Source organism: Papilio machaon, chromosome 24 (assembly GCF_912999745.1).
Source record: "Papilio machaon chromosome 24, ilPapMach1.1, whole genome shotgun sequence".
Classification (NCBI taxonomy): Eukaryota; Metazoa; Arthropoda; class Insecta; order Lepidoptera; family Papilionidae; genus Papilio; species Papilio machaon.
Window position 1 is genome coordinate 4425655 of NC_060009.1, and position 26635 is coordinate 4452289.

The 26635-nt window shown below is 33.2% G+C and overlaps 1 protein-coding gene across 1 annotated transcript; it reads left to right on the forward strand.

Annotated features, from left to right (window-relative positions):
* On the forward strand, positions 1-24937 carry LOC106707956. The gene is made up of 11 exons (XM_045683991.1): positions 1-39; positions 7903-8579; positions 16904-17119; positions 17691-17947; positions 19015-19142; positions 19430-19530; positions 19831-19933; positions 20623-20695; positions 22982-23137; positions 23722-23894; positions 24772-24937. The coding sequence occupies exons 2-11, from the start codon at positions 8048-8050 to the stop codon at positions 24914-24916; spliced, it is 1884 nt and encodes a 627-aa protein (XP_045539947.1). The 5' UTR covers positions 1-39; positions 7903-8047; the 3' UTR covers positions 24917-24937.
* The last annotated feature ends 1698 nt before the right edge of the window (positions 24938-26635 follow it).

Consider the following 26635-nt stretch of genomic DNA (forward strand, 5'->3'; position numbering starts at 1 on the left):
TTTTGTGTTTTTTTTTATGCTGATTGCGTTGGAACAAAGGTAAATTATAAATTAAGATTAATTATGTTTTAATATCATGATAATTTCTAAGAAACCTGTAAGCTGCCGGGTTTTATCTGGGTTGAATATATTCCTCATTATTATTTTATTAAAGTTTCTCTTTCAGATTATATTGATAACATAATAAAGCTTAGTTACAAGTTTAATATATACTAATATTATAAAGATTTGATTGTTTGTTTGCATTGAATAGACTCTGAAACTACTGAACTGATTCCAAAAATTCTTTCACTGTTGGGAAGCTTTACTATCTCCGAGTGACATAGATATAGGTGACATATATTTTTTTTTGGATTCCGGGCAGACGATGTCGCGGGCAACTAGTTGTTTTTATAATTGTTTTTTTAATAAGTCAACTATGTCTATACTTATAACTTTATTAAGCACCTTTAAATATCTTGGAACATGCGTATACATCGGCAGTGCTTTTTGCAACCATTTTGCTGGGGCACGACAGAAAAAGTCATCTTCAAAAAAGTTAACTCCAAAATTTCCATGCCTTATAGGGTATTTCAGCCCCTTTCGTACCCCCCCCCCCCCCCGCCACTTTGATCATGCAATGGTAAAAATAAGAATTGAAGATTACTGAAGTAAGGAATCACACTAATGACCTAATTTTGTTAATTGTTAATTCTCATATCGATCTGGCTTTACATTGTTTCTGTAGAGGCATAAGCGTCGCCAGGGTGAGGTAGTGGTCGTAGTTCTCCCCCCTAGATAACTATGTACCTCGAAAAGCCTTATCAATGGTAGCTAACCCCCCACCCCCCTACACCAAGCATGTATCATCAGCAGACGACGCCCATATCTAAAGGTTTTGGCAATGAAATCGCACAGTATAGGATAACTGAAGGATCTTGTTACATGACATTATATTACATTATCATTTTTATACCTTTCATGAGAACAAAAACATGTTTCAAGTGAATGCAGCTAAAAATGTCAAGATAGAAGCCGAAAAAGGTCTGGGACATACTTTCGGTTTTTGGAGAGAAAACGTCGGCGTTATCACGGAATATAAATTGAAAATTATATGCCGGAATTCAAGCTGAATAGGCATAATTACATGTCTGGAATTAATTAAGTTGCAGTTGTTTTGTAGAGAAAATTTTGGTCCTGAGTTTATGAATAGCATTTTATATAAACAAAAATCATTGTTTATTTTCTTATCGTTAATACCTAGTATGTTATTTTACTTCTTACTGATATTATAAATGCGAATGTTTGGATGGACAGATGTTTGTTTGAAGGTATTTCCGGAACGGTTCAACGGATCTTGATGAAATTTGGGAGTAGTATTATTGTAATTTGGTTAGTGAGTTAAATCTCAATTGAGGTCACAAGTTACAGGTTACAGGTGTCGCATTGCCCATTTTACATTTATTGAATCAGAACATAATATTTTATGGGTGGATAAAATAATTGATACATTAGTTAACGTTTACTTTGAAATTTATAAGAAAAGAAATTTAATGTTTCGGATGAAAAATATAGTAAAGTCATACACATTTCTGGTTCCTTATTTTCAACGAAGTCTTTAATGATAACGGAACACATAAAAAGACAAGAATAGATCTTCACGTTATATGCAAATTCATGTATCTTACTAACATTATGAATGCTAATTTAAGATGGATGGATAGACGCATGTTTGTTAGAAGATATCTACGGAACGGCTGCTAGGATCTCGCTGAAATTTGGCATAGATGTAGAAAGTTGATGTATATGTCTGGAAGAACACATAGGTGACTAATTACTAATTTTAACTAATTTTTACTATTTTTTTAAAACTAATAACTTTTCCCGCGCGAAAGGAGTCTTGGGCGACACCCAGTAGACCATAAACAACTATCTTTCGTTCATATTTACGCATACTTTTCATTTCGTTCGAGTCGAACTGGACTAATTCGACCACTTTCTCTGGTCAAGTTTAAAACGGCTCTTTGGCCGTCGATTTCGTGATGAATTTATTATGTTTCGTTTATATAAAGGGAGGGATTTGGAAGGTTGTTCAAAAGCTTTGCAAAGGTCAACGACCCCTGTCTATGAAGGAGTGTACAACAATTTTCAATTGATTTATTCTTATTTTATTTTGTGAAAGCTCATAGTTATTGCATCATCATATGAACCACAAAACAAAAATAAATTAATAGACAATATCGTTGTTTCTTTTTTAAGAAAGTAAATAATTGCATGAAAGGGATGACATGTTGTCATACAGACGTTTCGACAGTGAAAATTTACGCTAATATTTTTCATCATTTATTGATAAAATCGAACATCGGTGGCTTAGGTGTTAAGCACTTTACTTGTAATCTGCAGATCCAGGGTTCGAAAACCGCCATGTATAAATTTGTTTTTCGATTTACATATGTACATTTGTAAAAATACTCACGTTGAAGTAGAATATCGTATTGCAATCTGCATCTGCGAATAAATTCAAAGATATTTGTGAAGTTAACCAACCCGCACTGATCCAGCGTTAACTTAAGGTATGCTCCGAGCCCCTCAGTGTGGAGGTATAGTGAGCTGATGATGATTGATAAATGAATATAGAGACACTTATTATAAAAGTCATTGATTTATTATTATTTATTATTTATCAAAAATGTGACGTATGTGAGTATGTCATCTATAATATTTTGTACCGTTTCGTTCACTTTCACCTTCTCGCACGAATTTATACGTCGGAAAAATATCGCACAACTTTCACGTATATTTTTCATAGTTAATTCCTTATATTGACAAATGTTATATTATTAAAATGTGAGAATAAACATCAATAATTTTGTCTGCGGTAGCTATTTTATCAACGTTACGCGGGACTGTTGACAAAAAGGGGCCAAAAGTTGAAATTTTTGAACTTATTTGAACTCATCTTCATCATTGTCTGTCATTAGTCACGTAAATTCACAAGTTACCTAAATTGTAATGACTTGTGACATGATAGTTATGACATAACCTGTGAGCTTCCACTGTAGAAAAACTTATATTAAAACATATTTATTTGTTTCGTTTTTGTACCTTCAGTGAAAGGCTATGATTATACATCCGCTAATAACTTTACATTACCCTTTTCCATTCGGAAAAAAATATAGTATTTATTACTTGAATTATATATTTGACCACGTTTTATCATAAACTAGAAGTTGCTTGTTAACAATTAAAACAAATAGAAATAGACAGAGGTGACTAACATTAACACCCGGACGTTCTCAGAGAAAGTTGTGTACAAATTTCTTTCTCGCTTCCAAACCATGACGTACGTATCAGAGAAAAGGTTGCCAACCTGTTTCACCCATAAACCGGTTGAAGTTTGACTTTTATTGTTAATCATGCCCTTAAATTAGTGATTTAATGCTTAAACCTACTAACGGTTAAACCAAGCCTGTGGCATACTCTCGCGAAAGCTAACCAAAGCGAAGTGTATAAGAACGAAGCAAAAATGGAACACAGAGTTCGGTTGACGCTAATTTGGACTTATTCTTTGAGCCAATTTGATAATAATAAATTAAAAATAATTGAAATTATTAAATAGCTTCTGTTACTGTTCGCTTATGTGGCGGTGTGTTAGAGACCTTACAGTAAATTTATTTTAAAAGTAATTATCCTTTGTTTATTACAGACAAATATTGTGCTTAAGATTCACGTTATTTTTTAAATTGCTTAAGACATTTACATAAAGATACACAAGTTTGACCTTAAAAAATGTTTACGTTGATTTTTGTAATAAAAATCACAAGAAATACATACTACATACTTTGCCAAAACTGAGATAACAATATGTTTTAAACGGAGATTTTGGGCTAAGAAACCCACGGTTAGTGAGACAATGTTATCTTAGTTTTAAAGAATAGTGTCACCTTGAATATTATATTTCTGAACACTTTCTCGCTAGGTTAAGAGCATGGTCAATAGAGATTTCTTGTTTTACCACGAGTAGGTGACTTTCTGACTTGTGCTAATAATGATTTCTTCAATAATATTTATTTTCGATGTATTAATTTAAGAATTCACTGCACAAATAACCTCTATTTTTTTAAGTAAAATAGCTTCACACTTATATACTTTATTGCTATAATTAATTGCGTAGTTAAAAAGGGGACATAACCAGTTCATAAAACCACACATCAATGCAACCGAAGCAATTTGTACGGAATGCGACGTCCATTCGAAAACAAAAGTCTATCGTGATCGAGTGAACTCAGATATATAAATCTTATAGCAGCGTTATGTCTAGGTCAGTGACATTGATATACTGATTGTAAATGTTAATGACCTCACCATTTCTATTGCCGGAACATCTGACAAAAGTTGTTATATCGCTCACAACTCCGAAAATATGGTGGTAACAATATATTTTTGTACATACATTACAATATTGAACACAAAGTTATACTTATGTTTATTTATAAAGAGAACCCATCAGATTGTATTTGATAAAATTACAATTAAGTCAACTTTACATATATTTGTTGGAACGAAGTTCCTTATCGCACGTTGTGAAAGGGGGCTAGATGGAAAAAGTTCTTACGAAAAGTTGTCACGACACTTTTGGCTAAGTAAGTTAACGACGAATGAGCGCTACTTCACCATGGAAACGACGTGACAATATATAACGAAAATTCATAGAAATAAAATGTACTTCTTGTGAAGACTTAAGTTTTTTATTCATAGAATAAACATTGGTTCCTTCACTAATTAATCGAAAGGAACTTCGTTCCATCCGGGTGTCCCTTGACACCTCTCAAGTTTTTTTATACATACATTACAAAATTGAATACAAAGTTATACTTATGCTTGTTTATAAAGAGAACCCATCATATTGTGTTTGATAAAATTACAATTAAGTCAACTTTACATATATTTGTTTATATTAATAACAATTTACTTCACCTACATAAAAGCACGAAAACATGAAACTAGTCTGTTATTTAAATAAAGATTGTAACAAAATAAAACTTCTTTATTCTCATATGAAAACTTTTTTGTCAAAAAATTCACACACACATCACCAGTAGTAATCAAAAATGTATTTGTTTTGTTATTAAATTTGAGTCATGTTAAAAACGTGATATTGAATGGGGCTAGTAGGCGCGTCCTTACTTTCTTCACAAATATGTGAGTTATTCGTTTTTATTTACATAATGTCTTTACTGTCGTCGACTTCTATCACTTTTATTTACTTCTTCAAATTATAACGACAACATAATGTTTTGTTTGTATTTTTAGATTAGATATTTGAACAAAATTTACTTCATGAAATAACGGTTAACGTTGAGGCATTTCGTACACAAGGTAACGTAAATCTTCAAAACCTCGTGACAATGTCATAGAGTTTTGCACACAGCCGCATCCCTGACTTTTCTATCTGCAATCATGTCATCGCCAAAGACTGTCGCTTACACATCTGTTTGTCAAAACCGTCGTGAGTTAATTCGCTGCAATTTTCAAGATAGTAGAGTAAATCTATATAATTTAAATGTGGTCGCTATGCCTTTAATGATATCAAAGATGCTAAGCAATGGCCAAATTAATATAAATCAAAAGTTCTGTAACATATTTTTATAAATTTTTACACGGGGTCAAATACCAGTCAAATAAACTTAAAAAAAATTACATCTAAATGCGTTGTTATTATAAATACAAATATTGAAATATCCTTAAATAATCCTCGGTTAAAATTTAATCAAGTAACATAAATGCGGGTTCTATTCGATCTAATTATGTGTTGATGCTGCACGCGCCACTGGAAAGCGTAACGAATACCCGCTGCTTCGGAATCCAAAACAAAACGATGCTCATTGATGTGTAAAGACTTTTATCTCATAAATATTATGTTATCCTGGTACCTTAAATGTAAACGTATTTTATAATCTTAGAGGAATACAAACTGACGGAAAATCGTGAAGCATTTAATACTACTCGTACTTTGACTTAAATTCTAACAATTAATAATGTCGCCAGTTAAATAGGTACATAAATTTTTTGAAAAGTAAAACTTAGACAGTTTTTCAATTATTTAATTTAAATTCAACTTAAACATCAACCCTTTTATCACACACTGGATATTGGAAATTACTTGAAATCATGATTGAAATACGATTATGGACTTTTTTTTATAAATTACTAGCTGTCGCCCGCGACTCCGTCCCCGCGTAGTTAAAAAAAAATGAAAAATAGATGTTGGCCGAATCTCAGACCTACTGAATATGCTCACAAAATTTCATGAGAATCGGTCAAGCCGTTTCGGAGGAGTACGGTGACGAAAACTGTGACACGAGAATTTTATATATTAGATATTAGATGACGAAATTATTTCAAAGATATCGTTCGATTGATCGATCGGAAATATCTTTCATGTTGTTAATTTCATTTTTACTTTATTTACAGATTTTCACTTTCTACTCGCAGATTCACGATACATTAAAACAATTCAATAAAATAAACAATCTAAATAAAAAATTGAATATATTTTTTAAAACATTATGACATTAAATCAACTTCACCGATTTTATTCACAGTGATCAATTTCACTAATATTAAGGAAAGTTTCTTCGAATTTCTTTCTATTTTTAGCTATTAATCATTCTAAGAATATTCGAAACAAAATGGAAATATCAAGGTTATGAAGTTTGTCATTTATAACATTAAAACTGCTTCTATACTCGTATAATAATTGCATAATTAATATTCATAATCCAAATATCTGTTAATACCGACAGAAATAACAATCTATTGCGGCAACACTGGCTCCGGAATGGCGTGACCATTGTGCACCGCACTATGAAAACGAAAATGAAAATCTTTTTTGGTTTTCATTTCTAACATGGTATTTTTTTTTAATAATAGATTATTTAAGAACGGCTTAACTCACGTGTGATCGTCGACTAGTTTCGGATCCGACGGGTCCGGTAGTAAGTCCGAAGTAAGAATATATTTTTAAGTAACAGACCAAAAAATTAAAGAATCTCATTTTGTTCGATATATTAAAATCTATTAAGAAACGGCTTAACTCACGTGTGATCGTCCGGTGACGGCACCGACTAGTTTCAGCCCCATCGGGGGTCCATCTTCGGGGCGAGTGTTTATTCTGAGGACTTCGCGGTCTCGTCGCGTCTCGCACTCAATGTTTCTTAATGAATTAATTATTATGTCTCACGAAAGTTTAAACAACTTAATTATTAAAATCTAGTCTAATATTGGTTGACAACTTTTGTAAGGCTAGTTTATACTGACGCTTTGACATCAAATGAGCCGCCTGCAGATGTCTTACTATAAAAAGAAATAATATTGAAGAGATATAAATGACTCGATGTTATAGTCTACATTTCATTCGTTGATGGTCGATAATCTTCAGCCAATCCGGTCGTATGACCGGCAAACACACTTGACAAGGCACACTTTATACACCGACCTTCTTGTCTCTTATTCAAAGGTAAATAGTACATTGGGGTTAAGAAAATTTACAGATTGTTTACGTACTTTTCTAAATTGTAAATTAACTAATACTTTAGTAAGTTGCTTTCTATCTGTATTCTATTCTATTCAAAGACAATGAGCAGTACAACAATATGATTTTGTAATTGTTTATCGGCTGTGGAAACCCGTCGATATGTCAATGTAACACTGTTTAAGTATACCTTCGTCAGTATTACCTTCGTATACTGCTGTGTAAGAAATGAAAAAAAAATGAATTTAAAAGGTATTAACTAATATAGGTACGGTTAAAACACTCACGTACATATGTCCGGTGTCGGCACCGACTAGTTTGGAACCCATCGGGGACTCTACATCAGGGTGAGTGTGACTGGTTTAAAAGACATTTTTCTTCTTTTGCAGATGATAACCATCACGAACAAGAACTGAGAAGAACATTCTCAAAGGCATCACAAAAGTTCCAGTGTCTACATACATTTTATCTGAAAAATGGGATCATTAGAAAAAACATACGTCAACCAAAGTTTATAATTTTCCGGCTCTGACGATGGCCAACAAAAATGTGTTTAAGTGTGCGAAAGAACTACAAAACGTGAGACGAAAAAGTCTCAATATGTTAGATATATTAAAAACTAGTGTAATATTAATTCTAATTATAAACACAAGTATAGTTAAATGCAGTGAAAACGCAACAAACGATGAAATAAGGAACATAGAAAAAGATATACCGAAAAGGTTAAAATTATTAGAAGCTATATCTGGTAGATCTTTGAATAATGTCTACCAAAATGGTACATTTAATACTGGTAATAGATTATGGGATAATATACTTAATGAGTGTACATTCAAGCCATCAGTTAGTTGTCTACAGAAGAACGTTTATTCATATTTAGATGAAAGTTTAGATTTCAATGGTGATGTGAATGTTGCTAGTGGTATGTGCTTCAGCAAAAATAATGTGGACATCAATAAATATAGTAAAGAAGCGAATATAATTTATGTGACTGGAAGTAAGAAACAAGATGGTGATAAACGATCATTAGATGAAGAAAATGAAATCAACGATGAGGAAGAATCAGGTAAGTAAATTAAAACTTTAATGACTTTATCCTATCGACAGTGGTAGAGCCCGTAATAACATATTTTGCACGAATGGACTAGCTCGACCGGTGAAATACCACGACCACACAAGGCAGGCGTGAAATGGAAGTAATTCCGCGTACAATCTGATGAGTGTGCGTGCGGAGACCTAATTTTCCTCTCCCCTTCGCACCCATTTCTTATAAGGAAGAGATGAGGAGGGGAGGTGGATTTGTAAGAGTACGGGATACTTAGGAAGCGAAAGATATTCGTTTTCATAAGTCCCCTTCTTTTTCGATTAAAGATAGGCAACGCATCTGTAAAAATCTATACGCAGCGGTCGCTTCATTGTTTTTGGCGAATTCAATTGGCCGCTTGCTCGTTTGCTACCTTGTTACTATAAAAATGAATAAAAGGAAGCATTAATATTAGCAATATTGTGAGGAACTAATATGACATGTGCGTATTAAAACTGTTAGTTTTGCTTAAAGACTTCGCCATAAAATTTTCTACGCACATAAACAATATACTGAAGAAAAAGGTTGTGAACATGAATCGTATTATCATTAATAGATTTTAAACATTAATAAATAAACTAGACATCGTAACTGTATCATAAGACTGTTAACAGTGTGTCATTATGGCACTATTAAAAAAGAATTTAGCACCAAAAACGTTGTCTTCTATTCTTTATAGTAATTTCACGGTCACCAAGTCAAGTATGTACTAAGTTCTGAATTTCTAATCATCATTTAACATCCTCAATGCTCAATTCAAACCTCAAGCCGAGAAAGCATTAACGTATTTAAACCTCGTACGCATAGTAACAATGAACCATACATATTCGTGTCACATCCGTATGGTTGTGTTATAGAAATCAGAAGACGGTCCATTTTAATGTGACCTCCACCCGTTTCCTTTTCGACTTAGAAATGTGTTAAGTTTAGAATTCATCAACCAGTTTGCATACTTAGCAATACAACTGAGTTTACAGTAGAGGACGTTTATTTACTACCCATTACGGTGAAATTCGACGGTCAAAACGCAATTACAAATGTCGAAAGTTCTCATAGCAACAAATATACTATGTTATATATCTTACGGGGATAACTTGTTGAATATATATCCCAAGTGTAGCACTAATTTAATTCTTTGACTGTACGTTTGTTTTACTTTCATAATGATGAAATAAATTAGGTCTTTTTTTTTAAATTTAAAAATAAACCGTGCCAGTGTTAGTTGTCTATTTTTATTATTTGGTGACAATTTAATAACAAAAAACGTTTTAAATGAGTACGTAAACGCTTTGTTTGTAGCAAGAACATTTAGTTCGTTTCTCATTCTATTTTTAACTCTGATTAAAAGGGCAGCGATATAAAAAAACAATAATACTGTCTCAGCGGACTTCCTGTTTATGATTGACTTGAGATAAAGTTGTGAAAGCCTTCGATTAACGACAAACAACTTAAAACAAAACAATAAAAAAATGGAATCGCTTTCTAATGCCAAATACGTGTCAGAAGAGGAATAACTTTTTACTATCAGACTAAAAAGGATAGGTCTCTTTAGTGGTTATAGATTAGAATTTTCTGAAACATAAGGTTAAATGTTCATGTTATATACAAATAAAACCTTTTTAAATAAATAAAAATATAAAAATCGTATATAATCAAACCAGGATATCTGATCTTTCGGTTTCTGTCAGAAAATATGTAAAACCTCATATAACCTACTAGCTTTTACCCGCGACTCCGTCCGCGCGGAATAAAAAATAGAAAACGGGGTAAAAATTATCCTATGTCCTTTTCCTGGTTCTAAGCTACCTGCCCACCAATTTTCAGTCAAATCGATTCAGCCGTTCTTGAGTTATAAATAGTGTAACTAACACGACTTTCTTTTATATATATAGATTAAATCTAATATATAAAATTCTAGTGTCACAGTTTTCGTTCCCGTACTCCTCCGAAACGGCTTGACCGATTCTCATGAAATTTTGTGAGCATATTCAGTAGGTCTGAGAATCGGCCAACATCTATTTTTCATTTATTTTTTTTAACTGCGCGCGGACAGAGTCGCGGGCGACAGCTAGTATAATATAGAAATTGGCATAAAAGAAAAAATACAGATACAGAACGAATGAGATCTTGTGACACTTTTTTGACATTGACAGGAGAGTACTAGTGAGTTGTCATATTTCAGTTGTACTTCAGTTTGACTGATGTCTACCGTGTCTGATATCCAGTGTGACTATAATATGCAAACTTACTCTAAGTCAAGTAAAGTTACTAAAGCATAGTAAAAAGTATTCTACGTTAGCTCATGTTGCATGATTAACTTAAAGCTTTGTTTATTGGAGCCGAATAAGGTAGTCTGCAACCGTATGTGTACCTTTTAAGGTTATACTACTTTCGTCTCCCCGTTCTCAAATGTTCGTAAACGGCAAATTATCCACAAAATAACTTGTTAACATAAACTTCACTTTGTGACACTAAAACTCTTCTACATTCGGTCAACCAAAACATTTACCTTTTAGTATTAAGATAGGTAATGTATTTTAGGTCATCTTCAAAAACTTTGTATTCAAAATGTAAATTTAAACCACAGGTTAAAAAAGTCAGGCTCTAGTTACTAGTAAAATTTCTTTAAAAAAAAAACTTTGAATTACAAATGAGGTTTTCTCTTATCATTTGGTTGTACAGTTCCGCTGTCAGGTTTTGGTTCGAAGGTCAAAATTTGCAATATGGGACTTAACGGTATTTTTGCTCTGCACTGTACTCAAATACAAATTACTTGCTTACAATTACTTTATAATAACAGTTAAATATTTTACTCCTTGAAGAAAAAACAAAATTAAGAATTAAATTTATGTATCACTCAATTCCCGTATTCTTATATTAAACATATTTTTTTTTTCACATGTCACCCCTCTAATTGGCTTTGAAAAAAACTGAGATAACAATATGTTTATGTCCGGGCGTGTCGTCAATGGAAACCCACTGTAAAGATAAACATAGGTCTGTCATATTGACGTTCACATAGCCTGAATTACCGTCATTAGTATGAACACATATGAAGGGGGAAGTAATGATGTGTGCATATGAGGAAAGAAAATGGCTAAACAATTAGGTATTTAAAATCCTAATCAAATTATGTAGTCCTTTAAGATTTCCATTTTGAGATAGATTTTTCATTATCTTAATTAAATAACTCAGTATGAAGTTTAATTCAGTTAATAAAAATAATTACAAAAATTACGAACGCCATCTATTAGAAAAAAATAAAATAACATTAGCATTGCAACAGCACATTAACATTAGTTTGGATGGATGGATGTTTGAAGATATCTCCAAAAAGGTTCAAAAGATCTGTAGATTATTACCTGGAAGGACACATAGGCTACTTACTTATTTTTATTCCGTGTGGACGGAGTCGAGTGTTTTATGTTTTTTTTATTATGCGCGGAATTAAAAAAAAAATAGTCTATGTGTTCTTCCTGGTTATGTTCGAAATTTTCATCGAGATCCGTTGAGTCGATCTGGAGATACCTTCAAACAAACAACCATCCATCCATCCAAATATTCGCATTAATAATATTAGTAAGAATAAGAAGTAAGATATGATCAAATATATCACAATGTATTTAATAATATTTTGGCCAACTCACGGTCTAGTACTCAACAACATATATAAAAGTACAATCTTGCTCTAAATTTCCGAAGTGACATGTGCAGTGTATGGCTCAGCGCGTCTGTACCATAATTAGGATAATCAAAGTAGTCACCAGAGCGTTTCCGACATAGAGAACCTAAACTACAATTACCAATATATTTTATTGCACTTTTTTACTTAACTATACTTGGAAGTAAGATTATTTATGACTATCGGTCGCCCGCGATGTTGTTTGCGCTTGTCCCGTCAAAATCGATCCATCCATTTCAGAGATTACCCAGAACAAACGCGGCCATGCGGACAGACAAATATTAAGCAAAAAAAGGATATTCGTTATAAATAGGTACACTACGTCCGCGAAACATAATTTTTTTTTCGGAATTGGAAACGATGCTATAATTTTATTAAATGTAATAGATTGCTTCGTCAAATACTAAATAATAACAATTAATCGATAGAATAATATTTGTATAAGTTCAACAAAAAATATGTAACTACTAGCAGTCGCCCACGGTCGTCCGTAGGCGCAGAATTAAAAAAAAGTCACAAGTAGCCTATGTGTTCTTCCACATTATGTTCTATCGTTCAGCCGTTCCGGAGATACTTCAAACAAACATCCATCCATCCATCCACACATTCGCATTTATAACATTAGTAAGAAGTAAAATATATAAATCCTATCTATTCATTCTGGAGCCATATACCTAAATGGATAAATATTATCTATTACATACAATACTTCCGTATAATCAACCCACTGATGCTACACAAATCGATTGCATTATGAAAATGTTTTATATATTTTTTACACTTGAAATAAAATAATATGCTCCTTTGAAATTATTAAACACATCTCAATAATCTTTCACATTTTCTTAATCTTCGAATGTCATTTGTTTATCATTATTTTTATAAGTGGTAACGTTAGCGTGCATATGGCCAGTTCTACCTACGTCCTACCAAAGAGGTTGAATGTTTAATTATTATGAAAAATACAGTTTATTTAACAACGAATTATATTAAACTTCCAAAGTAACGTCTATGCGCGTATACACTATGATTCTTGTAAGAGTTTAATCGCGTTAGGCAGTTTATTAAGTGTTCAGATAAAAACAATCCTAAACGATTTTTAAATATTTTATACACTTTGCAGCACTCGTGGTCACACAGAGTACTAACTGACATTTTTATCGTATCTTTTTTAAATTAACGTTCTTGTTCTGAACCATGCATAGTTACTTACAGTATCTTGACATATTGCTGTTGTATAAAGCATTTAACTTAGTTTAACATTTATTTGATGACAAGATCTTATCTGTTAGTAGCGATGTTATATATTGAAAGTTTTTTCACTCTATTGTTAGACGGACCTTTGACAGATTTGATAAGAGTTGACTTCAACTCTGTACAAAAAAGGAGTTTTATTATTTTATTTTTATATTTATATTTTTACGGAACACATCTCTGTGAAGATATATCTTATATGGTTGTTTGTTTTAAGATATCTCCAGAGAGGATCTTAATGAAATGTGGCAATGATAGAATATAATCTGGAAGTACACACAAGCTACTCATTAAGTTTTTTTTTTTTTATTTTAATCCCGCGCGGACAGAGTCGCGTGAGACAGTTGGTTATTTATAATAGTAATGCTAACAATAAATTTTTTAACGCAGATTAAAAAATTACAATTAAAAAAAATTATTAACGACGAGATACCAAGTAAGAAACGTCGAAAGAATTTCACTTCAAGTGAAAGTAAAATAGACTGAATCGCTTCTATTATTAATTTATTCTAAAAATGTATCGTATTACCATGTGTTAAAGATCGTTATGCAATGTACTCGTATGATGGACACCAACTTTTGACAGGTGCATACTAAATACTTGTGCAATAAACGTAACCCTTATTATATAGGTCGTAGAGATGTTATTTGATTGCGTAAGTGCTTCTTTGCTCGACGGAGAAATCAATAAAAAAGTTTAGACCCGAATTCAATACAATTTATAAGACTAGCTGACAACCCCGACTCCGTCTGCAACCAATTAAAAAAATCCTAGTTAGTAGCCTATGTGTTCTTCCAGGCTATCTTATTTCTTACTATATCTTAATAATATTATAAATGCGAATGTTTTGATGAATGGATGGAAGTTGGTTTGAAGGTATCCCTGGAACGGCTCAACGGATCTTGATAAAATTTGGCACAGATGTAGGACAAGAACACATAGGCTGTTTATTACTTTTTTTAATTCCGTGCGGACAGATACAGCTAGTAATACATAAATATCAAGAACAGTCAGAAACTTATCTTATGTTATTTATATTCCATAACATATTAAAAACTAAAATTTTGTTAGCACTTTGCATTTATAGCGGCAATTACGCATTTTGATATTTTCATCGAAAATTAAATTATTTCAATTATTCCGTCGAATACATTGCGAAACTTAATTGTTTTATCCAAAAAAATGTAATTTACAAGTTTCAGCTTCAAAATCAATTGTTTACAAAACTTAATTTAGTTAAAACAATTAGAGCGTCGGTAACTCAGGGGTTAAGTACTTGACTTGTAATCTGCAGGTCCTTGGTTCGAATCCCGGCAGGTACCAATGTGTTTTTCCATTTTCAATTCCCATATGTACTTTTATCTGACTTTCTTACGATGAAGGAAACAACGTGATGAATGCTGTACATATCTGAGAAGAAATTCAATGATGTGCGTGAAGTCAACCCGCACTAGGCTATCGTGGTTGACTATGGTCTAATCACCCCTAACTTAGGGTAGGCTCCGAGCCCCTCGGTGGGAACTTATAGTGAGCTTTAATGAATAGAATTTAAATTAAAAAAAAAAAAGATTCCTGCCGCCGAGTTTCGTCATCGGACGACCCGTCAGACCGCCAGGTACCATCCATACCATCTGGATGGCTGGCATTCCACAACAGTGCGGTTCTCGCGAAATTTCTTGCCGCGCACGGCCGTGTTGTGGAATGGTCTGTCCTCGGCGGTATTTCCAAACCACTACGACTTAGGGTCCTTCAAGAAGCGAGCATATATCTATCTTAAAGGCCGGCAACGCATCTGCAATTCTCCTAGTGTTGCGGATGTCCATGGGCGTCGATGATCACTTCGGTGTTCGCGCCGCTCGTTTGCCCCCTTCTCATATAAAAAAAAAAAAACTAATAACCCGATAGTTACTCAATAATCTTACAATTTATTTGTCCATAAATTTACAGACAACTGACAAAACAAGCTTAAAAGCAGTAAATCATACATTTACCGTACTTGTGTTGTTAACTAAGTACTTTACTACTGAGTACTAATGATGTTACAACTTTCTTCTTAACACTTCCGCATCGGAAAATGTGAGAAAAATCATTGACAAAATACATCATAACGATATGACAAAGCCTATTGTTATGTTAACGTTATGTCGGCTTTCACGCGCAATACTCGTAACTCAATACTGGAAATATTCCTTTCAAATATCATCGTGGATTTCCACCGATGAAAAAACAACCATGCTATCTAAAATAAAGGAAAAATCAAAGCACCTGCAGCGGAGTTACATGGTAACACAAACAAATACAGACGAATTGATAATCTTCTTGTGTTTTGAAGTCGGCTTAAAATTATGAAACTTATCCACAAACTTTCCTGTATTACTCCAAAAATACAGTGAGATACTGTTGAGTTAAACACGTGTTTTAACCCTTTGACCGCCGCTGATTGATATTATTGACGTAAAGGTGATTTTAAGAGTTTGTTTTAAACCTTTTTGTATCGTCAAAACTACTTCCAGTATAAGTACTTTGATTTTGAAGTTAACGCATAATCATATTTCAATAATGTATACCCACAATAAATATGGCGTCCCATTAATCGGTTGACATATGTTTAAGTAAAAGTTAAGTAGAAGTGTAAAATGCACTGTTTGTATAGTTAGGGCCTACGTGTTTGTCAAAATACTGAACAGTATACGGCATTAGACACATAAGTACACATTTGAGGTGTCTGATGAATGGCTTGATGAAACAAATTTGTTAAAAATCTTTTATCAATTTTAGACGTCTTAGGTTGTGATGAAAATAATATGAAAGTACTAGAAAGTAATATTAGCTTTATCTGGAACGTGAGATATAATTGATAATATTGAACGTAATAATGCAGAGAAATTAAAAAAGTAATAAAAACTTTTAAATGATTTTCATTGAATAGGGAAAACTATTGTTTCCGGTAAAAGTAAATTACATTAATATTGTACAAGAGAAAGATTTGTATTTGTATGTTTGTCTATACTAATATTACAAAGAGGAAAGAATAGTTTTGTTTTGTTTGTTTGTTCGCATTGAATAGGTTCCGAAACTACTGAACCGATTTCAAAAATTCGTGACAAAGGCTACATTTATTACTAGAATGTTTAAATTCCATGCGAACGAAGTCACGGTCAACTACAAGTAACTTATAAAATGAAATACTATTGAAGTGATTAAAAAAATGCTTTTTGAATGCAGTCTACTGATAATCCATATTTAATAATGCCATAATTATATTTTTTACTGTAAACTTTTAGGATATATAAGACTCCTTATATTGACTATTAAACGACCGAAAGTATAACAGTTATTTAAATAGAATTAAAATGATCTTATTCACAGAAACACCATTAGAAGAAGTGACAGATGCATTATACGACAAAGGAGTGAAATTTCTCATGGAACACGATCTTAAGTTGACATTACCTGAACTGTTCTTTCACGGGACTACATTAAAAGTTTCACCACGAGCATTAACGAAGACTGGAGCTTTAGTACACATTGATTTAGAGCCAAATGAAGATGTGGGACGGGGGAGGACATTCTTTCATAAAATAAGTGAGTATATATCTTTATTTTTAAATGCAGAAAAGGGAGTAAAGATGGGGAAGGAAATAAGTCTGTTGAAACATAGTCTTGAGGTGGTAAGATTTGAATTTTAATCACCACCACTGTTAGTTGCTCCTTAATAAGTAATTTTTCTATGAAATCCTATAGAAATATTGTTTAGTCTAACCCTGGACTACCATTATCAACAAGTAAGTTAAAGGAAGTATCACAGTTTTTTGAACCTATAAATAATTACAACACATAATCCAAGGTCACGGTCAAGGTCAAGCATTATTTTTATCCGAAACATCCAAATAAAAAAGTTACATTTCTTATGAGACCTCTTTACAAATACAATACTTTTAGTTGAATGATTAATTATAAGTATACTAGCTTTTACCCGCGACTCCGTCCGCGCGGAATAAAAAATAGAAAACGGGGTAAAAATTATCCTATGTCCGTTTCCTGGTTCTAACCTGCCCACCAATTTTTCAGTCAAATCGATTCAGCCTTTCTTGAGTTATAAATAGAGTAACTAACACGACTTTCTTTTATATATATAGATATTCCTTTGTTTCAGAGAAATACATCAAAAAGAAACTAGTAATGGCTGCACTAGCTATCATACTGGTGGTAAAACTAATAGCTTTAAAGTTAATATTTGTACTACCGTCAGTGTTAGGAGTTTCCACCGCGAAGAAAATGTTCTTAAAGTTCTTGCTGTTTCTATTCCCAGCATTGAGTCATATATTCAAACTTTGCTCGTGGTATCACCAGAATTATCATACAACGAAGTATCATCATCATCATCATTTGATTACCCATCATCATCACAAGGTGAGGAAAAAGTTCATACTTGAAAAACCTGAATCATTGTTACAGTGGTCAAGATTTTTTTATGAATCTAATGATAATTGCAAAGAAGTCTCCAGTTACCAAGAAGGTTTTAATAAAAATTACATTACGTATAGAAAAATCGTATATTAAAATTACAAATCTATATCAAAAACTGTAATAATTTATAGTGCCGGTATTGTTGCCGGAGGCCTAATTTTAGTCCTCTTTCCCTTCCCACCCTTTTCTTATAAGAAAAGGATGGAAAGGGGAGGTGGATTTGTTGGAGGAGGAGATGCATTGGAAGGTTAAATATTCTCTTTTTGTGTGTCTCCTCCTTTGTCGATTGGGGGTAGGCAATGCATCTGAAATTACGAATGTCTATCGGCAGCGGTCACTTCGCCATTTCGGTGAATTCATGTGGCCGCTTGCTCGTTTGCCACCTTGTAATATATAAAAAAATAGTTGTTACTACAATGTTAGTTTGTAGATTTAAAAATATTTCAAATATGAAGCAGAATTCATTATAGTTACTGTTCGTAAGAAACGGGATTCCTACCACGATTAGGTGGTTTGAGCTCCCGATATTTCCCAACCCGTGAACATGGCGCATGCAACTGTGCCGAAATATCGGGAGCTCAAACAGCCTAATCGTGGTAAGAATCCCGTTTCTTACGAACAGTATATTAGTAAAAATCACGAAAGTTTGAAGTTATAGAATTCATTACACTTTCTCTAAGATGAAATTTTTGTTCACAAATAATAAGCAATCCATATGACTAGTAACTTTCATATCACTTTTCATACTGATAAGACAAAATGTAGGAGACAAGCTTCCGTGATATTAATGTTTTGACTAACACTTTCCAAAGATATTCTGTAATAATAAGATAAACTGCAGATGCTTCATGTTGAGAATAATGATAAGGAAATAAACATTAAGGGTTTTAAAAAGCATGTATAGGAAAATATACTCAGTCGTTAAGTCATAAAGATTCATTATTTAACAAAATAATCTCCCTACAATTTCAAGGGTTTGCTAAATTTGTTACCATAACGACATCTTCCAGGCGCCGTATGGTCCTGCGTATGGTCATCCTTCACATGTCGTGGTGAAGCCCCACGTTGAACACCATCCGCACACACTTGACTACAATACTCAAGACTGGGAACTATCTGGACCGGGACTTGGCAGCGAGTAAGCTTATTAACAATAACCGTCAACAACATGTACTTATTCCTATTCTTGTGTAGTCGTATCAACTTTTCGTCCTCCTCATTTTGGTTGTCAATCCCTTCTACATCATGATACCCCTATCGGCTTACCCCTATCGATTTTCCTCTTCACAGTCATATAGCTCTCCTTCATTTTCATATCATGTGCATCCTTTATTGTTTTTTGTAGTTTGCGTTGAGGAATACAGTCACTATAAATCTACAATCCACATAATAAAATTGTCACTAAATATGAACGTATTTATTCAGGTACATCGCGTCAGATATACATCGCAATGCCATAGCTAATTTCAAGCCCCATGCAAATGACATCAACGACATTAATTCTTGGGGACTTGGCCTACCACCAGGTAATAAAGATTTTGATTTTTACTAAAATATCCACCGCTATTAGCATTAAAAATAGATATAGCTGTGTCTATTTCAGTCATTAATAGGTTATATACCCCAAAGTTAATTACCTCACAGACTCAAAAACTAAGCAACTCAAAAATCTCACAAACTCAAAATCCGCACCGACTAAAAAACCTCACAATCTCAAAAACAAACATACGTTTTTGTCTGTGTGAATGAGATAAAAATATTTATTAAGCTTGGAACATATTAGACGAGTACTCAATTATACAGGGTACCTATATTTGTCATTACAGGTCAGGCTAATATTGGTGAATACGCGAGCAGTAATAATGCAGTACCTAATGTTGTTGCTGCACCTGCTGGAGGACATAAGGTTCCGCCTGGTAGTCTAATAAGGTAATTTATCAAGAACCAACAGAAAATCATGTTTATAGATGGGAAATAATCTTAGCAAAGGATTGCCACAGATTTCGGTTTCCGTCCTCAACTATCTAATTAATCTATCTACAATCAGCTACATGAAGAATTTACTCTGCGATGTTCATTTTACATATCATAATAGCCACAAAAGTCTGTCGTACGAAAAATTCTTGCCTAATAACGTATCATTTACTGTAGGTTTCTGAAAGCAAAATCCCCGTTTAAAACATACTGTTATCTCAGTTATGTCAAAGATAATGATAGGGATGACGATATGTTTTTATTACGTTTCAATTGGTATAGCACTTTATGTCTCAATATTAAAAATGACTTAAGCCTTTCACATGTAAAAGTGAGTTCATTGATCTATGAAACATATTATATAATAAATCGCGTGCGAGTGAAAATACTCTGCTCCAACGACACTAAATTATAACAACATTTTATCACGATATTGTAATAGTAAATAAATATCTAGTCAAATAGTAATGACATATCTGTGTAATAAATTGTTCACTATTAACACATTCGTCAACATTAAAGTTTCCGACGAAAAAAAATTAATTAAATAATTATTTTTAACAGCGATTTAAACGAAAATACGTAATTATTTTTAATAAAAAATCATGAAGAATGTATAGTAAATTTTTCATTTATTATTCCAGGCCCGCCGGACCTCCTAATCCGTACTACAGGAATAAGAAAGCGACAGCAAGAGACCCAGAAAAAGAAGCACTTCGTCGCCTCAGTGCTTTTTTGTTCTATCGACCAAATTGACCGAAAATGGACTTTAAATGTAGTATCGTAAAGATTTAAATTTCAGTCTTGTTGGTAAAGGAAGATTAGGAAGTTTTTGTTTCTAAAACTACAAAAAAACATTTAAATTTTACGTATGACACGACACTGCAATGAATTTTTTGTGCTTATTTGTTCTAAGTCCAGTGTTTGTTTTATATCCTACATCGTTATAAAAATTCAGTGCTTGTGTGTTCTATGTCCAATGAATTGACCAATCACAGCCCACGACGCCATGTCCGCCATTTTGTTTGATTGTCATTGTTTCCGAAGTCATCACTGAGACCACTTAGTCGCTCCCGGAAAAAATAAAAAAAAACATATCAATCGTTGTGTGTTTGTGCCAGAATTGTTTCAAAGAAGTGATAAACAATGTCTGCAACTAGTCGCAAAAATAAATATAAGAAGATGCAGCTCCGAACTGAGCAGCGAGTACTTTTTAACCTTCTCTCAATCCCGTTATGAATTGGATACAGGGTGTTGTTTTTAATAACTGAGAACCATTTCTGCTAACTTGTACACTTTTACCCATCCCTCAAAGGGAGAGGGAGGGTCCGAAAAAATCATCATAAATCACAAGCGAGGGGGGGGAGGTTTAAGGAGATATTATGACGTGTATTTATTTTCGAGACCGAAAAAATAAGTTTTTACAATCTTGCATAATAGCGCTATAATAATAACTGATAACGCTAACAACATTTTAACCGACTTCAAAAAAGGGTGAGCTCAATTCTACGGTTTTGTTTGTTACCTCACAACTTTCGACTGGGTAAACCGATTTTGATGATTCTTTTTTTATTTGAAAGCTTGTGCTTCCCGTATGATCCTATTGTCTCCAGGTCAGGATCTGATGATGAGATCCCGGAGAAATCGAGGGAACTCTTAAAGTTTTATAGGCACACTTGAAGCGATTTGTATATATAAAAAGCTATTCAGGTACCAACTTGAACATCGAATCGAGTTGCTGAGCTGATGATGGAAGGTGTAACTCCTTAACCGTTAGGAGTTAAGGGAAAATTCTTTGAGTAAATGGGTACGATTGGATGTAAGTTGCTATCTTTCCTGATACTTTCTAAATGAGCGGCACTAAGAAAGGATTTTTTTAATATAAAATGACATTATTTTTACTTTTTGGTGGTACTCGTACCTTCTGTTTATTTGAAATCGCTTTACATTTTTTTCCAATTTAGTTAATTTTAAATAATTAATATCTTGATCCGGAACCACCCTTAAAATTTTAATACCTACCTATTCTTTATTCTAATCTCTCATTTATTTTTTTCACTCAGCATCATTTAGCCCCAAGATAAGCACCTAAAGCTTGTGTTATGGGTACTACATGACTGATATACATATAATACGACTGATATACACTACTTATATAGATACAGGCTAGTTGAGTCTACCTCGCTCTTGTCATTGCGAGGTATGACTCGCCTGAACGCTAAGGTTGCGCTGTTTTTGTCCCACTAAGGGAATACAGCAGAAGTCCGTCTAAAAAAAAAAAACTACTTATATAGATATTTTTATTATACATAGAAAAACGACCAGATCATCTTGAACAAATACCCGCAACCTTTGCGTTACAGGCAGACTTTCGCCCTACTGCGCCACAGAGGTCCTCTATAGATCGAGGTAACTATTTAACAATTTTTTACTTATTGTTTCATGTACTTAAAAAGGGTTGCAAAAGTCAAGAAAAAGCTTTTTGATGATGACAAAAGTTAATGACAAAAAAATAAACATCCTATATATACTTTTGGCACATAGAACAAACAAGCACGCAAAAATGGAACAATAACTTTGGCCTATCTCTTATGTGATAATGTTCTAACTCCATATTCGTAATAACATTTGTGCATGTTTGTTCTATCTCCAAATATAAACTGTGAAATAAGGTATAATTCATAACCATCCCTACATGAGAATTATAAAAATCTATTGATTGGTAACTATTTTACTAAGAAAGACTTTCGAATCTAAAAACAAATGCTTTTTTTTTTAAATCGAGATAAAAACGTGTCTACTGGAAAAAGTAACCGTTGGTAGATAGAACAAATAAGCACTGAGGCGACGACTTGTAAGTAAAAGAGATAGTACTTTTCCCGGAGTTACATATAGGTGTATAAAATGGATAAAATGAGCGAAATATCGAAAAAAGCGAAATGAGCAAAAAAAGCGAAAAGAGCGAAGTAAGTGACAAGAAAAATTAGTGATTTAAATTTTCAGATCCGTGCAGCGTCGCTCGCCGCTCGAGCGCCCGCCTCTCCCGTCAGAGATGAGATACTCAGAGTATCACAGGCGAAGCTGACGGAAACAAATCGGGTGAAAGCTGAAACAGAACTTGTCAGACAACAGCAGGAAATACTCGCTGCTCAAGATCCTGTAAGTATTTATTGTACAAGTTGAGTTGTTTTATGTGAAATGACTTAATCTCAGAATTACAAAAAATTTATTACACTTTGAGTATAGAGTATATACTATGCAAAATCTTGGGAAAACTTTTAGAGTGTCACAGAATGTAGGTTTAATATGACAAATGTATACTCAAGAACTGCTTAAACATGAGTTGTTTAGGGACCCTTTACTCTATCATACTACTGTCCCTTAATAACAGTAAAACTAGTCATCATCATCAGCTCACTATACGTCCCCACCGAGGGGCCCGGAGCCTACTCTAAGTTAGGGGTGACTAGGCTATAGTCAACAACACTGGCCCAGTGGGGGTTGACCTCAGACATATCTTTGAATTTCTTCTCAGATATGTATGTGCAGGTTGCATCACGACGACGACGACGACGACGAAATGTACATATGAAAATCTAAAATCACATTAGTACATAGCGGGATTCGAACCCAGGACCTGCAGATAGCAAGTCAAGTGCTTAACCCCTGAGCAACCGATGCTCCTAGAGAATGAACTCCATGAGAACAGTAAACCTAGTAATTTTCGTTAAATTCAATTACAGGATACGATAGCCGCTGAGAAGTTCTATGGTGCGTTATTGGAGAAAGTCGACTCAATTCTGATGCCGATGGGAGCGAATGACATCGGCTGCAGGGAGCGAGCCGTTTGCGCGATGTACAGCGATCCGTTCAAACATTCGCCGTACAGTAATCTAGTCTCTAATGAACTAAGCAAGTACGTATCTTTGAAATATAAAGTACTAATTTTAACGTGTTAGTTATAGTTTTGAATAGATGTCGTTGTAATTTTACTCTTGTTTATAGACAGTATAGGCTTGACGATACAATGTTGGAAACTGAAATACGAATTTTAAAACTTTAATAAATATGTATCGCATTGTCTTTGTTCCAAACCGTAAAAAGTTCATTATAACAAAATCCGTCACGGCTTTTGATCACAAATTACTTTACTTTGACTAACAGACAACGGTAATTGTGTCACAAATTCTATTGTTTTTTAAATAGAAAATTGGTCTAAGAAATGTCACGGAGAACACCTGTTAAGTTTTGTTGTTTCTATTTTTTTACGTTCTACGTAGTTATTTATGTCTGTTACTGTAACTTGTCCAATGTATCCCCTTCCTTTGAATCCATTCTCTTCCTTTATTTTTCATATTGGGAAGAAATCACGCAGTATACTGCTATAATACTTCACGTCTGTTTTCTGTGAGGTATTGTTATTAGTTATTAGCCGGCCGAGTGAGAGTATTCTGCAATAGATGTTGATTTGCAGACTCTACCAAGTTTTTTTGCTTTTGACTAGGTAATAAATATCCTGATCACTTGCTACGTCATCTCCTTGTCTTTTATAATTCTGTTGATTTATTTCATGTATATATATATCTCACTTCTTACTAATATTATAAATGCGAATGTTTAGATGGTATGTTTAAATGTTTGTTGAAGGTATCGCCGGAACGGCTGAACTTTAGCACAGATGTAAAACATAGTTTGAAAGAACACATAGGCTACTTATTAAGTATTTTTTTAATTCCGCGTGGATGATGACGCTGGCGACAGCTAGTAAAAATATTTTTTTTATTCTTTTCAAGGGACTCCAGCGAATTAGTGCCTCCCGCTGACAGCAAGATGGCGCTAAGGTACTACAGATACGTGCAAGCTGCTAGAGACGGACAGGAACAAAAAGACTGTACTCTTCTATATCCAAATTGTAATATAAATTACAATCAAAAGTAATGTAAATGATTTATACAACTTCGATATAAAATGAAAAATATTACGTGCCTAAAATCTGATAGGATTTATTTAAACTATATTTATTATTACGTTGTAATTTTACGGTATTATTATGAACATTTTACAGCAATAAAAAATATTCACGTGGAATTATTTAAATATTTTAATTGCTTATTTTGTTCATGATTTCTTATTATACAATATTTATTATTATTTTATTAAATTAATAATATAATTAATTATCAAATACACAATAATTATAACATCGGATTCATGATTTTAAGAACCAGCTACAGCCAAACAGATACACAATTTAATAGCAAAGATATAAGTCGTTAATTAAATTAATGATTATCATTTTTTTAATATACTATTCGTAAGAAACAGGAATCTTAACACGATAAAGAAAAATTCTTACGAACATTATATTAGTAAGAACCACGAAAGTTTTAAGTCGTATCTTTTTTACTTTAATAAAAAATACTTGAAGACATTTTTCTACAATATCATGAAAACTGATTCTACCTAAAAGCTATCCTAACGCCATCTCTTGGTGTTTTTACTTATCATTTGTTTTGTTAATAACTTAACTTTTGACAAAAGATAGATGACGTTTGGAAAGCTTTGAAACAAAAAAGAAATAATTAAGATTTTAAAGAAGATGTTAAAATAATACAATTAACTGTTAAGTTTAAGAATTCTTGCATTTGTTAGAGATAATTTAAATATTTTTCTAATTTAAATATTTATTAAAAAAATAATTATGTTTTTGTCTTTATTAAAGGTTTGTGTCGATTTTACTAAAAAAATACTTTAAGCACAACCTAAATATTCCTATTTTAGGTTGTTTTTTTTATTTTTATACTTTAATTAGTTAATATTAATTTTTGTTATTATAAAACAATTTAGTCACTAGGACTTTAGTTTCCGTTACAAAGAATTATTTTGCTCAAAAAATATAATTTAGAACGTTACTATGAGTTTTCACTGCCGATACATCTAACAAGAATACAGTATCGTCTCTTTCATTCTTATATGTAAAGATAAGGATAACAATTTTTTTTTTTTGTTAACGTATTTTGACAGTGACAACTCACAGTTAGTCATCGTTCGGAATAATCCAAATTGTTTATCGCAAAGAAATTTATTTATTCAAATTAGTGATTAATAATTTATTATAATTTATTTAATAAAACTTATTTCATCTAGTTTTTTTTTTTTTCATTTTTTGCTATCAAATAAATCACCTAATCAACAATTTTTATTCCTTGGTGTTAGGTAATTACTGCTATTCATAAAGTACATTCGAACCAGGATAAGCGAGAAACCTATATAAGCGTGCGTTGTCCGGTCCAGACGGACGACCTCCATTAGCGAGACACTCGGGTCGGAGAGAAAACCTCTATCAGTGAGAAAAATATCGCGGTCCCTCGGATTCTCGCTTATCCAGGTTCGACTATATTTCATCATCATCAACAGCCTTTATCTGCCCACTGCTGGGCATAGGCCTTTCCCAATGCCTTCCACGGTACGCGGTCCTCCGCCTCCCGCATCTAACGACTTTCCGCCGTTGCGAACTATGTCGTCGGTCCACCTGGACAGAGGACGCCCCACGCTCCTGGTCCCCTTCCGTGGCTTCCATTCTTAGACTTTCCTTCCTCATCTGGCGTCGCTGGCCAAGATGGCCACTACACGTGTGAACTAAAACTGCAATGCTGA